The following is a 15,692-nucleotide window of genomic DNA, read 5'->3' on the forward strand; positions in this document are numbered from 1 at the left end:
CTTTGAACACTGGGTATTTTGTCTCAGCAATGAGAAAAGTAACTAAGATAGTGACCAATTCATTTATTGATTTAGTCATAGGAATGATACTCGATTGTTAAATGAGAAATATATTTACTTTAAATGTAAAATACTGGGGTTGGGGATTTAACTCAGTGGCATAAGCACTTGCCTGGCAAGTATGAGGGTCATTAGTTCAATCCCCAGTACCTAATAATAATAATAATAATAATAAATGTAAAATACTGGATTTTGAAGACAGTAGAGAAAAAGAATAAAGTGTTTGAATTTTAATAATCCTTGAATGTTGACATACTGGATTTGATGTTAGAATTTACCTTTTACATTGTTCATATTTTGGGAAAATTTAAGATTGTATGGTATTTACGTGGACAGCACTATCCTAGAGGAATCTGAAAATACTCATCTGGAGCAACATATAATGATCTGCCAATACAGTTTGTTATAATCACAAATTAGAAATAACCAAGAAGTCCACCATTACTTGGATATATCATCATCCAGTAATCTGTATGATGCTGCACAGCAGTAAAATACCCACACACAGCTTTATGAACACGTAGAAGACAAAGTTGAGTAAAAGATACCGAATGTGATTCCATAAAGCTAAAGAAATGGATCAAATCAAACATGACATTTTTAGAGACACATCCATACACTGCTGGTTATATTAAAAGATGCTCGGAGTCATCAGAATTGTTTTGTTTTTTAGAGGAGTAAGAGTGTAGTTTACACAGACATTTTTAATATACTGGAGGTCCTGCTGAAGTTTTACAAATATGTTGCATGTGTATGCCTTCTGCTTTCTTTTTCTTTTTTGTATCAGCAGTTGAATCAAGGACATTATCATACATACTAGACAAGCAGTTTTATTTATTTATTTATTGTCTTTTTGAGACAGGGTGTCACTATGCAGTTCACGCTGGCCTTGAGCTCACTTTGTAGCCCAGGCCAATCTCAAACTCCAAAGGATCCTCCTGCCTCAGCCTCTTGAGGCTGGAATTGCAGGCCTTAAACTGAAGTTGATCCTGCAGCCTTATCCTCCTGAATTCTGGGGTTACAGGTGTGTGCTACCACACCTGGTTTAAAATGTATTTTTTAAATTTTAATTTATTTTATTTTATTTTTTTGGTACCAAGAATCAAACTCATGACCTTGCACTTGCCAGGCAGGCACTTACACCACTGAGCTAAACCCAGCCCTAAATGTGTTTTTATAAAGGTAGTTCCTGTCTATAGTGGCAGTAAGGTCTGTGGTCAAGGCCAGTATGGCTGAGGTATGAGGCTGTGCAGTGATTTGCTTTCATACCAGTAACATTTGGAACATCTTCGGTAGTGCTAAGATTGGCATGCCACTTAGTCTAGCAGTTCTTAAATTTAGCTAGTATCTGATTCACTGGAAAGCTTGTTGAGACAAATTAAAGCACTCTACCAAGTTTCTGATTCAATAAGTTGGAATATAAAAATACACATTTCTAACAAGTTCTAACAAGTTCTAGGTCATCTTGAAGTTGCTGGTTGGGACCACAGTTTGAACATCACAGTTTTAGCTTAGTTTCTGAAATGTCTTAAGCTTGTAGCAAAACTGTGTGCTAGACAGTCACAACTAATGTGCTGGAAGATTGGAATGATCTGTTTTGGGCTTTTTTTTTTAATGTAACGTGTATATCATAAAGTTAAGCCTCTTTCAGCATGGATTTATGAGTTTTAGTAAATCTGTACAGTTTTACATCAGCACCACACAACATTTCCATGGCGCTAAAATGTTCGCTCGTGTTCATGTGCTGTCAGCTCCAGCACTCACCTTCATTTAGCCTTAGGCAACAAGTTTATCTTCCTTTCTCTATAGTTTTGAATTTGCCAGCAGTTTTACATGTATAGAATCGTATGATACTTGGCCATGTATATGGTTTGTTATTTTTTTGATATTCATCTATGACATTACTGTATCAGTTTTGTAGTCCTTTTTTATTACTGTTATTCCATGACATGGATTTATGGTCGACAGGTAATTTGGATTGTTTCTAGTTTGGGCTATTATAAAAAATGCTATTATGAACATTTATGTGTAAGTTATGGCCTATGAAAATGGAACTACAACATTATAATAGCTGTGAAAGAGATACTAACATATCATCCCAGACTTATAGGTGATACAAATATTAATATATTCTTATTCCCTAGGTATATATTTTTCTGATATTTCAATATCTAATATAAATGCTTCATGCTTATAGTTAACTATTTTTGATAATTTTATGTCAAAATGTTATAAATTCTATATAATATTCTTATTAAAATTTTATACAATATCTCTTTAGAAATAAAGCATTCCATACATCTTAGTCTTCATTATAATAATGATATATCTACTCTTATTGGTAAGATTCCTAGTAAACAAACTGTAAAATAAATATTAAACTGAAATAAAATTTACCTTTTGATTATGGAAATGTTCAGATATAGATAAAAGTAGAGGAAACTGGTTAATGAAGTTCCATGTACCCATCTTGCTAATTTTAACAGCTGTTAGTAGTTTGACTTTCTTTTTTTAAAATCTTTACTTTGCCTATTTCTTGTCTTTTATATTGAATTTTTATATACGAATTGTAACATTTCATCTATAAATATTTCATCATATTTTGCAATATAATAGTGACTGAAGGGAAACTGAAATTACTCTTCGATTTTACCAAATGGCTCCAGTAGTCATTCACGAATGTTCTACCAGATCTTCTGTTTCACTAGTTACGAAAGTGATCTTTTACTTAGGCTTAGTGGCACAAGTAATTACCTGTAATCACAACACTCTGGGAGGGTGAGATAGGAGGATCACAAGTTTGAACCCAGCCTGTACTACTAAACAATTTAGCAAGACCCTGTCTCAAAATTGAAAAAAAAAATTTAAAAACCTGAGATGTGGATCAAGGCAAAGGCCTTGGGTTCATTTCTTGTGCCAAAAAGAAAAAAACCAATGGTCTTGTAATTCTGTTTGTGAGGGGAGTACTAGAGATTGAACTTACATGGAGCTACAGCCCAACCTTCTTTTTTCTTAAATTTTGAGACAGGCTTGGCCTGAAGCTGCCTCAGTGTCACAGAGTGCTGGGATTGCAGTCATGTGTCCCTGCGCCCCGCTTGTGATCTAATTCTACCTTTCCTTTTGCATTTCTTACTTAAAATTTATTAAGAAGATCTTTAATTAACTTACTCTAAATTCAATTTGTCCAGAAAAGGAAGGATAAATCATGCCTCTTTTTATGTAGTTTATCAATGTGCAAAATAAGAATGTGTTCCAGCAATCTCCAAATATGATGGAGCTTTAAAGTATTATTATGAATTCATGGCACTTATGTATTTGATGCTTTTAATCCATTTCAGTTCTAGTATGAGCCTTAAAATTTGCTTCTACATCCTTTTAACCTTTGTAAGTGGTCGTTTAGTTTTTAACTCCATTGCTTTTTGGCTTAAGATTTTCAGGTTCATAGTCTTGTTCCAGACTATTTCTCTGAGGATGCCTGATCAGTAGGAAATGTAATTTAGAGAACATAATCCAGTGCCACGAAGCTTACTCTTTCCAGCAGATTGGTTTCTTAGACCTTTGTATATATATTTTTAACAAAGGTTCTAGATTTAACAGTTTTTCAGTGTATGCTCATTTTTATTAAGATTTAGGTGGAAGGAAAATAGCATTAACACGATTCTGTTACATTTACCATTCCTTTAGAGAGGATTTCTTTTACCAGACACTATGGTAGGCATTAATATTCAGTAATATTGTGGCTGTTGTTTTCAGGAAAGCAGTAAGACTTGCTTTGGGGATATAATGGGATGATGGCATAATTTTGATTTGATAAATGAAACGATGTTAGCTTTCTGTTACTATAACAAAATACCTAACATAATCAACTTAATGGAAAGGTTTATTTGGCTGACAGTTGCAGAGGTTGCAACTCACAGTTGCTTAGCCTTATTCCCTTTTGGGCACGTGCTGAGCGTGGTATAACACAATGGGCTAGATGTGGTGGTATACGTCTGTGATCCCAGCATTTGGGAGACTGAGGCAGGAGGATCACTTTAAGTTCAAGGCCAGCCTTGGCTGCATAGTGAGTTCAAAGCCAGCCTCAACTGTTTAACATAGCAAGAGCGCATCTCTAAAACCAAAATAAAACAAAACCACACTTGAAAACATGGAAGGGAGAAGGGCAGTTTTCATTGTGGTAGCTGCAAAGCAAAAAAAAAAAAAAAGAAAAAAAAAGAAAAATCAAAAACAAAAAAACAGAGCCAGGGCCCTAATATCCCCTTTCAGGACATATTCCTGTATGACCTGGTCCCCCACTAGACCCTATGCCTTATTGGTTTCCAACACCTTCTTATAGCACCAAGCTGACTGCCAATCCACTAACCCATGGGCCTTTGGAGAACCCTCCTGATCCAAACTACCAGAAACCATACATGGATGAGATACAGAGATAGCACACAAGAAGATGAACTCTTTTGGCATGGAATGTTTAAGGAATGCTTTCTATCCCAAGGAAGGTAGCATCTGTTCTGGTTATTAAAGGAAAGGTATCCAACTGCATAGATAAAAGATGAAAGACAAGGGCTTTCAGAGGAAGGTGCATATTAAAAAGTAGATTGACATAGAGGATGGCAGCAAATGAGGCAAAGTCCAGCAAGACAGGAACCTAGGTCCCTGGAGGCAAAGGGGAAATGCTAGCAGATTTTACAGAGATGTATGAAATGGTCTAGTTTATTCCTCAGAATAATCTCTGGCAAGTGGCTAAATTCACTTTGGATTTTACAAACTTCTACCTAGAATAGAAGTTGGTAACAGTAGACACTTAATACTGTTTGGTGAATGAAATAATGAAAGATTATTACATGAATAAAAAAAGACCATAAGTATGAATTAAAACCATATAGACATACAGGTCATATTTTGACACTACTATTTGATTCATCTTCTGGCTTACTTAGTATGGTACCATGAGATTTTCATGAACAAATCATCAGTAAGTAAAGTAACTTAATATAAAAATAGAAAAATACTTAAAGGATATAAATGACAAACTCACAAAAGCAAAAGTCTGAATGTTAACTAGATATATGCAAATAAGTTCAACTGCATTAGTAACAACTAAGGAAATGCAAATACCATTTGAACCCTAAAAGATGGAAAGATAAATTTAAGAGTCTAAACAAAACCCAGGCTTGACCAGAATGTCATGTCCCTGGAACTCTTCATGCTGCGGTTGGGAGTATAAGCTGGTAAAAACACTATGGAGAGTGTGTCTTAGTTACTTTTCTCATTACTGAGACAATATGCCCAGCACATAAAGTTAAAGAAAGAAAGGTTTATTTGGCTCATAGTTTGTAGAGGTTTCAGTCTAATCAGCTGGCTCCAAGGCAGAGTAGCACATGACAGATATCACAGAGGAGAAACATTCATGGCAGGCAGAAGACAGCAAGTGCAAGTGACCAGCAATTACCACAGCAGCTCTTTTACTATTCCTTATATTTTATCCAGGCTGCATGCAGACTCAGATCCCAGCATCACATACTCTAGCTCCAGCCATTTCCAAAAAGCCCCGTCTATGACTGCATGAGACTCAAGGGGGACATCTAGATACAAGTCAGAGTGATTTGTCAGTCAATATTCAGAAAATCAGAAGATGCGTGTATCCTTTGACCTAGCATTTCCACTCAGATATAAACTTGGAGAAATGCACACAGCTGTAAAAAGAGACACATTTGACAATGTTGATTGTAGTGTTAATTAAACCAAGTATGTTAAGAAATAACATAAATGTCCATCTGTAGGAGAACAGACAATTGTTGATACATAGTAACAGTTCATCACTGGAAATGAACAAATCAGCCAAGTGAATAAAACATGAAAAAGCATAGAAAATTGTATATAAAGTATGCTGTCACTTATGTGAAATAAACTAAGCAAAAATATTATACAGTAATAGAGCAAGTGAATACAAATAATAAATATATTTATTTTTGATTTTACAAACTTCTGCCCAGAATAGTAGCTGAAAATTAAAAGGTTATTGTTTAAATAAAAGAAGTTAATAAAGTGATGAGAATTGAGAGAGAATGAAACGTCTATATATATATATATATATATATATATATATTTTTTTTTTTTTTTTTTTTTTTTTTTTTGAGACAGGGTCTCACTATGTAGTTCAGGCTGACCTTGACCTCACTTTGTAGCCCAGGATGGTTATGAACTTGCAACAATCCTCCTGCCTCAGCCTCCTGAGTGCTGGGATTACAACCGTGAGCCACGCCTGACTTGAAATCTAGATTTTGTCACTACTACTTGATTCATCATCAGATTTACTTAGTACCGTATCATAAAATGCTAAACTGGGCAAGGTGGGAGTGTCTGTCATTCCAGAAGACTGAGGCAGAAATATTGCTGTGAGTTTGAGGCTAACCTGGGCTGTTACATAGTGAGTTCAAGGTGAGCCTGAATTACATAATGTGGCCCATAATGAGCACAAAACGAAACAAAACAGAGCCTGGCATGGTGATGAGACCTGTGATCCCAGCACTCAGGAGATTGAAGCAGGATTGCTGCGAGTTCGAGGCCAGCCTGGGCTACACAGTGAGTCCAAGGCTGATGTGAACTACATAGTGAGACCCTTCACCAAACCAACAAAAGTCCCAAATTTAACGGCCTGACTATCTCTGAGGAGGAGAAACAGGAGGGAAGTGGGATTTGGGGAGGATAACAGAACTTTAGTCTTTCTAGAAAGAAAGAGGAAGGGAGGGTGGGTTATGAGTAGATTTAACATGGTGGCATACACATGTAACCCAGGATTCTAGGAGGCTAAGGCAGGAGGATTGAAAATTCGAGTCTAGCCTGGACAATTTAGGATTTAGCAACACACTGTCTGAAAGAATTGAAACAGGACTGGGTCTATAACTCAGTGCAAAGGCCCTGGGTTCAGTTTTCAATAGCCTGCTCCCCAAGATACAACAATTTAAATTTTGTAAAGTTAGGTGATAGACAGCTATTTAGTTTTTTATTCCTTCAATATATCTAAAATGTTTCTAATGAAAAATTCTTTGAACACAGAAAATTTCAGAATTATCCTTATCAAAGTGAAACATTTTCTTAGCATCTAAGTAATTTTAAGAGCTACTTATTTGCAATTTAAATTAGCTCAGATGCTGTTTGATGTTTCAGAAATAACTTTAGTAACAAAGGCCTATTCATTGTCCACTGGGTTCCAGAATATCTGAGGGCACATCCTTCAAGGACTCCCAAATCATTCTGAACACCCAGGTTACAAGATCCTAAGGAAACACTAAGATTTTATCATGTTATTAACTAAAAGCCATTGACCTAACAGTGATATTTTCCCTCTGTAAGAAGTAATTTCTTTACAATTGAGTAGTGTAATTAGAGATGATCAGAAAGTGTGACAAAGAATCACTCTAAGTTGTATTTTCTTTTTCTTTTTTTTTTTTTCTCTTTTTATCGGTACCAGGGATTGAACTCATGACTACCTGCTTGCAAGGCAGGTGCTTATGCTGCTGAGCTAAATCCCCAGCCTCACTTTTTTTTTTTTGGTCTTTTTTTCTTTTTTATCAGTACCGGGGATCGAACTGAGGACCACATATACTTGCAAGGCGGGCACTTATGCTGCTGAGCTAAATCCCCAGCCCCTAAGTTGTGTTTTCTTTAATCTTGTACTAAAAACCTAGTAAAAGGTCTTGTTACGTTTCCTGACTTGCATGTGAGGTATTTGAGTTTTGTGACTTCATGTGATTTCACAATGTGTCATCCACAGTATGAAAATGTTTGAGGTGGTTTACAGGTCAGAGGGTTTTCATTTACTTGTGAAGTTCACACTACTGAAAGTAATTGCAATGTTTGACTGCTACTTTTTTAGAGCACAAGAAAGAGAAAGACGAAGCACAGTGCACGTCCCCCTCTAGAGTGTCATGTTGGTTGGGTGATGGATTCCAGAGATCACAGGCCCAGAACATCCTCTGTCAGGTATCAGATCTGTCACACATTGCCTTGTGTGTTCCTGATTTAAAGTTTGTTGGAAAAGTAACTACTTAGTTAGTGATATTTTTAAATTAGTATAAAATATAGAGAAAATAGTAAAAAGATACCAAAGAAAGAAAATAAGCAGGATGGTTTTATAGTAAGTGCATCAAGGGAATAATTCAGTGGGACAGCTTGTTTTTTATTTGAATTCTTTTTCACAAATATTGCTCCTTAGATCTGTAAGCTATGTCGATCTGTGAAAGTTATCTGTGGAAAGATTCTAGATTCTTAGTGGCATTTAGTACATTCTTTATGAGTATTTATTGAGAGACTGCATGTGCTTCATGATGTACTCAAATTATATAAAGAATATGGCAACAAAGCACATTATTTTTTATTTTTTTCATTTTCAGGGAAATAACTTAGATAATCTGATTAGCAGGAAATACTTTTTTTTAACTTTACAAAAAACTATTATTTACCTCAAAAGAGATAGTGCAAACCATTAGAGTGCCAATTGAGTGCAGCGGCGCTCAGAATGGTTGTACACGTCTGTAATCCCAGCACTCAGGAAGCTGAGGAAAGCAGAGCTCTGCAAGATAAGGCCAGCCTGGGACGCATAGTGAGTTTAAGGCCAGCCTGAACTACACAGAGAGACCCTGTTTCAAAAAGAAAAGATTGATATGTTTTGTCCTATCGAGGAACACAGAGGTGATTTTACTGTTCATTGGCTTGTGTTTGTTTAAAATTTATCTCATGTTAATACTTGATATTTTCAGAGTAATTGTTTTCATGGACTGATAATCCTGCAACCTCCCAAACAAGTGGATGACGAAGGCTTAAGTAAAGACAAGTAGTATGATTTTTTAGGGCTCCAGGAGGATCAAAACCCTCTAGCAGAATTTGAGATTCTCTAGGGCTGAGACAAAGAACTTCTCTGGGGGGCTCTATTTATTTGGTTTTCAGACAAGGAAGGGATTAGAGTAGAAAAGTAGGAAACTGAGCAGGACCTCAGCAGTGGCTTCAAAGACTCCTTTAATAAGTTGTATTAATTTAGGAGAACTCTCTTATGTCTGGAGTGACCTGCACTGCAGGCGTGCCATGCCTGCAGCTACAGTCTATCTAGTTAATTAGGGTTGGAGCCAGCATAGTCACCTATAGGCCTCAGCCAGGGCCAGTGATTCCCAGAGGTCCACTTACTGTGAATCTGCTGCCCATCTGCAGACACGGGGCCTAGGCCTGGGACAGACTCACAAGTAAACATGGAAAGCCAGTTTGCTAATTTTATTTTATTTATTTATTTATTTTGGTACTGGGGATCGAATTCACGACCACGTGCTTGCCGGCAGGTCATTATGCTGCTGAACTAAGTCCCCGGCAGTTGGTTAATTTTAAAATCATGAGAGCCGCTTCATAGTGGTCTCCATCACATCAAATTATCCGTTTTTTTGTTTTTTGTTTTTTTTTTTTTTTTTTTTTTTTTTTTCATTTGAAAATTTAAGTGGGCTGGGGATCTAGCTCAGCGGCATAAGCGCCTGCCTGGCAAGTGTGAGGTCATGAGTTTGATCCCTGGTACCGGAAAAAAAAAAAGGAAAATTTAACTTTCAGAACAAATGTTTTTTGACTGGTTACTAGAAAGAAAGGATTAGTTTTATGAAAAGAAGTGCTTGGGAGTTTGTCATAATCTCAGTAATCTTGAAATGTGTCTTTATATTGATATCCATTTGGTAGTTTTATGTTGTTTTCATTAACTATATTGCCATTAATGGTAAAGTGGGTATATGTCAGGAACAAGGGAAGAATGTTCCCACTTGGCATTCCTATCCAGTGCAGTTCTTCAAACTCTAGCTAGCACAGTTAAGCAAGAGAAAGAAAGCACAAATTGAAAAAGCCACTATGAGATACTGTTTCACACCCACTAGGATGGTATTAACTGAGTTGGGTTCCCTCAAAATTCCTATGTTGAAACCCTAGGTCTTGATGTGACTCTATTTAAAACTAGGAATATTAATGAAGTAAGAAAATTAAAGGAGGTCTAAAGAGTGGAGTCCTACTCTGATAGGGTTTGAGTCTCTCCAGGAAAAGGAAGATACCAGGGAGTTCTCTATGTATCTGCTTAGGAGACAAGGCATGTTCAGACACAGCAAGAAGGTGTCTGTCTGCAAGTCATGAATAAGATTTCACCAAGATGAATGCAGGTAGCATCTCCTATTCTAACCTCTAGAATTGTAAGGAAATAAATTTCTGATGTTCAGTCACCCAGTCTGTGATGTCTTGTTATGTACCAACCTGAACTGACTAATATATAGGTGTAACTTTTTTCCTTTCCTTTTATTTTATTTTTGGTACTTTAAGATAGGGTTTCACTGTGTAATTCAGGCTGGCTTTGAACTCACTTTGTAGCCCAGACTGGCTTTGAACTTGCAGCAATCCTCCTGCCTCAGCCTCTTGGTTGCTAGGATTATAGTCATGTACCACCACATCTGGCTGGATGTATGTAACTTTTAAAAAATTTGAAAATGAGTATTTGCGAGGATGTAGAGAAATTGGAATCCTTTTGTGTTGTTGGTGGAAATATAAAATGTACCAGTCACCTAGGAAAAAGTGACATTTTCTCAAATCATTTAAGCATAAAATTCTGTATGACCTAGCTGTGTTTCTCCTAGTTATACATCCAAAAATATTGGAAAAAAAGGATGCAAATGGATATTCATATGCCCCTGTTCATAGAATTATTCAAAGCCAAAAAGTAACAGCCCAACTGTCCCTCAATAAATGACTGGATAAGCACAGTGTGGTGTACACTTACAATGGAATATAAACATTAGCTGTAGAAAGGAACACAGTTTGATAGATGCCCCTGCACAAAGTTTGATAATGTTATGCTTTATATATAGATATAGATATAGATATAGATATAGATATAGAAGGGTAAACACTGTATGATTGACATGAAGTACCTGGAATAGTGAAATCTGTAGAGACAGGTTAGAGTGCAGGTTGCTAGGGAAGTGTAAAGGAGTAGGTGTGGCTTAAAGGGACAGTTTTTGGGAGAATAACGAGGTTTGGGGTATAGGTAGTAGTGATGGCTACATTGCATTGTGAATATATTGGGTATGTTTTCACACATATACCCACACACACTTGCACACCCACCTGTCTGCAGCCATGCAGATGCCCCCAAAATCCACTACTGTTTTCTCTAGCAGTCTTTAAGTGTTAGTGGGAAAAGTTTCTATATCAGGCTCACAGTGACAAATACAATTTCCAAAATCCCATTTTTGCTTGAAAACTGAGATTTTACCATTGGGAACACATATTTAGTTATTTTTATTCATATTAAAGACTCATTTCCTTTTTTTAAAGAAGCATATGAAAAATGATGAAACCTAAATAACCATATTGTGTTGGCTGGTCTTCCATTGTACTCTTTTCTTTTAAGACAAGACCTTGCTATGTGGTTCAGAATGGCCTTGAACTCTCTATGTAGCCTACGCTGGCCTTGAACTTGCAGCAATCCTCCTGCCTCAGCCTCCCAACTGTTGGAATTAGAGGCGTGCTCTACCATGCCTGTTTCTCTGTTGTACTTATATGTTACAAAAGTGTTTTGTGTCTGTCACATCCTAGAAATTGTGATTAAAAAGCATACATAAAGTCAACCATCTTCCCCATCTCTAAATGTACAGCTCAGTGTATCCATATCATTATTAAACACATATCCAGTACATTTTCATCTTGCAAAACTGAAGATTCCATCGCACTGTTAACACACACGCACAGAGATGTATACTCAAGGCTTGAGATTTCATAAAGTTTGTTTTTCTACTATGTCAAGTACATCTTGTTTATTTGTGAAGCACAATAAAGTTGTGCTGGCTTATGTTGGAGTAGGCTTTTTTTAAAATAATTGACAGTGAGCAGCAAGCCAGGAGTGGTGCATACCTGTAATCCCAGCACTTGGGAGGCTGAGACAGGACGATCCTTTCAAGTTCAAGATGAGCCTGAGCTACAAAGTGAGTTCAAGGCCACCCCGAATTGCATAGCGAGACTCTGTCTTTTTTTTTTTTTTTTTTTTGTCTTTTTCCTTTTTATCGGTACCAAGGATCGAACTCACGACTGCCTGTTTGCAAGGCAGGCACTTATGCCGCTGAGCTAAATCCCCAGCCCCGAGACTCTGTCTTTAATAAATAAATAAAATTGGTGTTACTGCATGCCTCAATTGATATCAGCTGTTTTACATATCATTACTTCTGTACCATTAGGACAAATTTCAGCCCAGGGGAAAAAAAAAAAACAGGTCTTTATGCTACGGTAAAATAGGTTTTTTTTGACTTTTCAGAAGGTTCCTGGGCACCCACTAAGGGTCTACAGACCACACTTTGAAAACCTGTGATTTGAATCAGTGTCATAGGAAAGTCTTTGTTGGCAGGATAGAAGTGGGAGCTTGGGGGAAATAGAAGAGCAGTTGATTCATGTAAAAGGGAGGAAGGCCGAAATCGGAATAAAGGGGTACAGATGAAAAGGAAAGAACATTCAAAGTGGATTCACTCTTTATCAGCTTTCGAATTTAGTTGTGTGTTGGACATAATGACTTCATGACGTACACCTGTGTGCTCCGAGTTGATTAGAGAATACTTTTGTCCCACTGCTTGGACACTCAGTAATGAAAAACTTGGGTTATACGCTTGCTTCTTGATACTTTAGTTTGAAGGCTTTCCCCTCTTCCCTCCTCAAGCAGCAGTTCAAACCCTTCACCTTCAGAAGCTGCATCACTTGTGGGGAGCTGTGGATGTGCCCCCCACCCACTCCCCAAGTTCCAGCACCCTTCTCATGAACTTTTGAAGGAAAATGGCTTTACCCAACAAATGTATCACAAGTATCGCCTAAGATGTCTAAGCGGTAAGATGCTTGTCTTCTCCTACCTATGTTTAAAATATGTAATTCTAACAAATTGAAATTCTGTCTTTTAATATCTGGTTAAAATATTCTTTTGTTAGCTGGGTGTGGTGGCGCACACCTGTAATCCCAGCACTTGGGAGGCTGAGGCAGGAGGATTCCTGTGAGGGGCCAGCCTGGGCTACAAAGTAAGACCCTGTCTCAAAAAACATATATATTCTTTTATTTTTGTTATTAATAGTTATTATTATACATTTCTTTATATTTTTTACCTTAGACACATTACTACAGTATATTCTTGCTTTTGACAAATGTTTATAATTTAAGCAGTGTGTCATCAAAAGGATTAATATTTGTCCTCTAGAAGAAATTCAAATTCATTTTAGAATTAAGATGTTTCAGTTTTCTTCATTTTAAGCTACACAGAATGACTACTGTCTTGACTTTTATTAATGCATTTAACTCTACAAAAAAAATTTTTTTTTTACCTTTCCCAGAAAGAAAACGCTTGGGAATTGGACAGTCCCAAGAAATGAATACCCTCTTTCGTTTCTGGTCCTTTTTCCTCAGAGATCACTTCAATAAAAAAATGTATGAGGAATTTAGACAACTTGCTTGGGAAGATGCAAAAGAAAATTACAGGTCAACTATTATGTAATATTTTTACACTTAGGAAGAATTTTTAAAATAATTTAAGAAACAAGTACTCAAGTAACCTACTTTTTTGTACTGTGAAAGTTCCACACTATATCTCAAGTATGAGCATATTCATTCGCTATTATTGCATACCAAATTACCCCCAAACACAAAAGATTAAAACATTTTGGAGGATCAAGTCTCTAGGTAGTTCTGGCCCATGGTCTCTCATGAGGTTGCAAGCAAGGTGTTTGATGGGGCTTACGTTGACAAGACTTAAATTTGAAAATGCTTTTCAGGTTATTTTAGTTTCTGACCACAGAAGCCTCTGCATAGAGCATTTTACAACACACATGTGTTGGGAATGTGCCCCAGACTCGGTTTGTTGGTGCAGATGATAAAGCACTCAGGTGCCAAGAAATTGTGACAAGACTTTTTACTTCTGCAGAAGGGCACACTCCAGCATGAGGGGGCAGACGTGCAGGGAGTCTGCTGCAGCAGGCTCTTTGTATCCCAGACCTTCTACTCTCAACAAACAGGTTCTGTTAATCAGTGTGCTCATTACAGGAGGGGGCATTCTTGGGTGAGCTGGAATTCAAGATGGAGATACTCCCTTATTCATATTTGTGATAGCAAAGACCTTGTTTCTTACACATGCATGACCCAGAGCAAGTGATCTAAGAAAGGACTGTTGCCAAGGTGGAGCCTCAGCATCCTGTTTAACCCACACTGACTTGAAGGGGACCTGCTATCACTTCTGTGTATTGTGCACTGTACCGTCCAGGCCCCAAGACGGTTCAGGCAGAGACTTGAGGACTTGCTGTCTGAATGAACAAGCTCTCGGCCTTTTAGACACTTGGACGTATTCTTGCGTCTGCTTCTTTTCTTCTCCCTCACTCTGCTTTGCTTTGTTAACTCTTTGTTGCTTTTGTGCAGACTTAGCCTTGCCTCTTGCATCTGTGTTTAGGGAATGTGAGACCACACTAAGGGGGAGAAGGAACACAGAGTGTACCCACCTTATCTCTCTGTGGAGATAGGAAGGAAGGAAGGAGAGGCAGAAAAAGGAAAAACTGTAATTTCTTACTCACTAATATTTACCTACATTTACGTTTCTTTGGTTTTTTTTGTTCATTTTTTGTTTTTTTGGAGACAAGGTCTTGCTATTAGTCCAGCCTGGCATTCAACTCACTATGTAGTGCAGGCTGACATTGATTATGGGTGTGCACTACCAAGCCTGGCCCTTCACATTCTAAGAGTAGATTTCTGGCTAGACATAGTGGCACACACCTGTAATCCCAGCACTCAGGAAGCTGAGGTAGGAGAATTGCTGTGCTGCAAGTTCAAGGCCAGCCTGGGCTACATAGTGAGTTTAAAACCAGCCTGAACTACATAGCCAGATCGCATCTCAGAAAGCGAAAGAGACAGACAGAGACAGAGACAGAAAAGAAAGCTGGCTGTGGTGGCACACACCTGTAGCCACAGCACATGGGAAACAGAGGCATGAGGATCATTGCAAGTTCGAGACCAGCCTGGGCTACATAGTGAGCTCAAGGCCAGCCTGAACTGCATAGAGAGACCCTGTCTCAAAAAGAAAAAAAAAAAAAAATCAAACAAAAGGACCTGTAGATTCCTTTCGTACTCATATTTCAAATAAGAATTTATTGAATGAGATATTGTGATACTAAGAGGAACAAAGTGCTGCAAATAAATACTTCTGATAAGAATTGTACCTGTACCATATAAAAATGAACCATTTACTTTTCATCCGAATCTGTTTCGGTCAAGAACAGCAGATGCATGGCATGGGTACCTCCATTTCCTTCTCCCCTGTCTAGTACTAGCATCTTTGAGTAATCCCAGCACTGTTTCATGGTCTTTCTTACTATACTTTCACATTTATACTCTGGTTTATGGCTTCTGTAGCTTCTGATTTATAGAGTTGGCACATAAAAATAGAATTCGCTATTGATGTCTGTGTTGTCATTGAGGCTGTTTTTTGTTGCCCATTAGTGGGTTATAAAATCAACTTAAGGATTCTGTTTTGCTTTAAAAGATACAGTGGAAGGTATCACACTCTACTGAATTTAGCTTAACAGTTTGTACATATTTGCAAATTTAAG

The 15,692-nt window shown here is 37.4% G+C and overlaps 1 protein-coding gene across 1 annotated transcript in view; it reads left to right on the forward strand.

The window, feature by feature from the left end:
- The window catches only part of Larp1b (La ribonucleoprotein 1B), a 94,912-nt gene that overhangs the window by 71,827 nt on the left and 7,393 nt on the right, over window positions 1-15,692 (forward strand). Inside the window, 3 exon segments of the mRNA XM_063260754.1 lie at window positions 7,937-8,043; window positions 12,776-12,939; window positions 13,434-13,578. Of these exon segments, the coding sequence (XP_063116824.1) occupies window positions 7,937-8,043; window positions 12,776-12,939; window positions 13,434-13,578 (416 nt within the window).

This window comes from Cavia porcellus, unplaced genomic scaffold (assembly GCF_034190915.1).
Source record: "Cavia porcellus strain 051 isolate PalLab524CR breed Dunkin Hartley unplaced genomic scaffold, mCavPor4.1 scaffold_14, whole genome shotgun sequence".
NCBI classification, from domain to species: domain Eukaryota; kingdom Metazoa; phylum Chordata; class Mammalia; order Rodentia; family Caviidae; genus Cavia; species Cavia porcellus.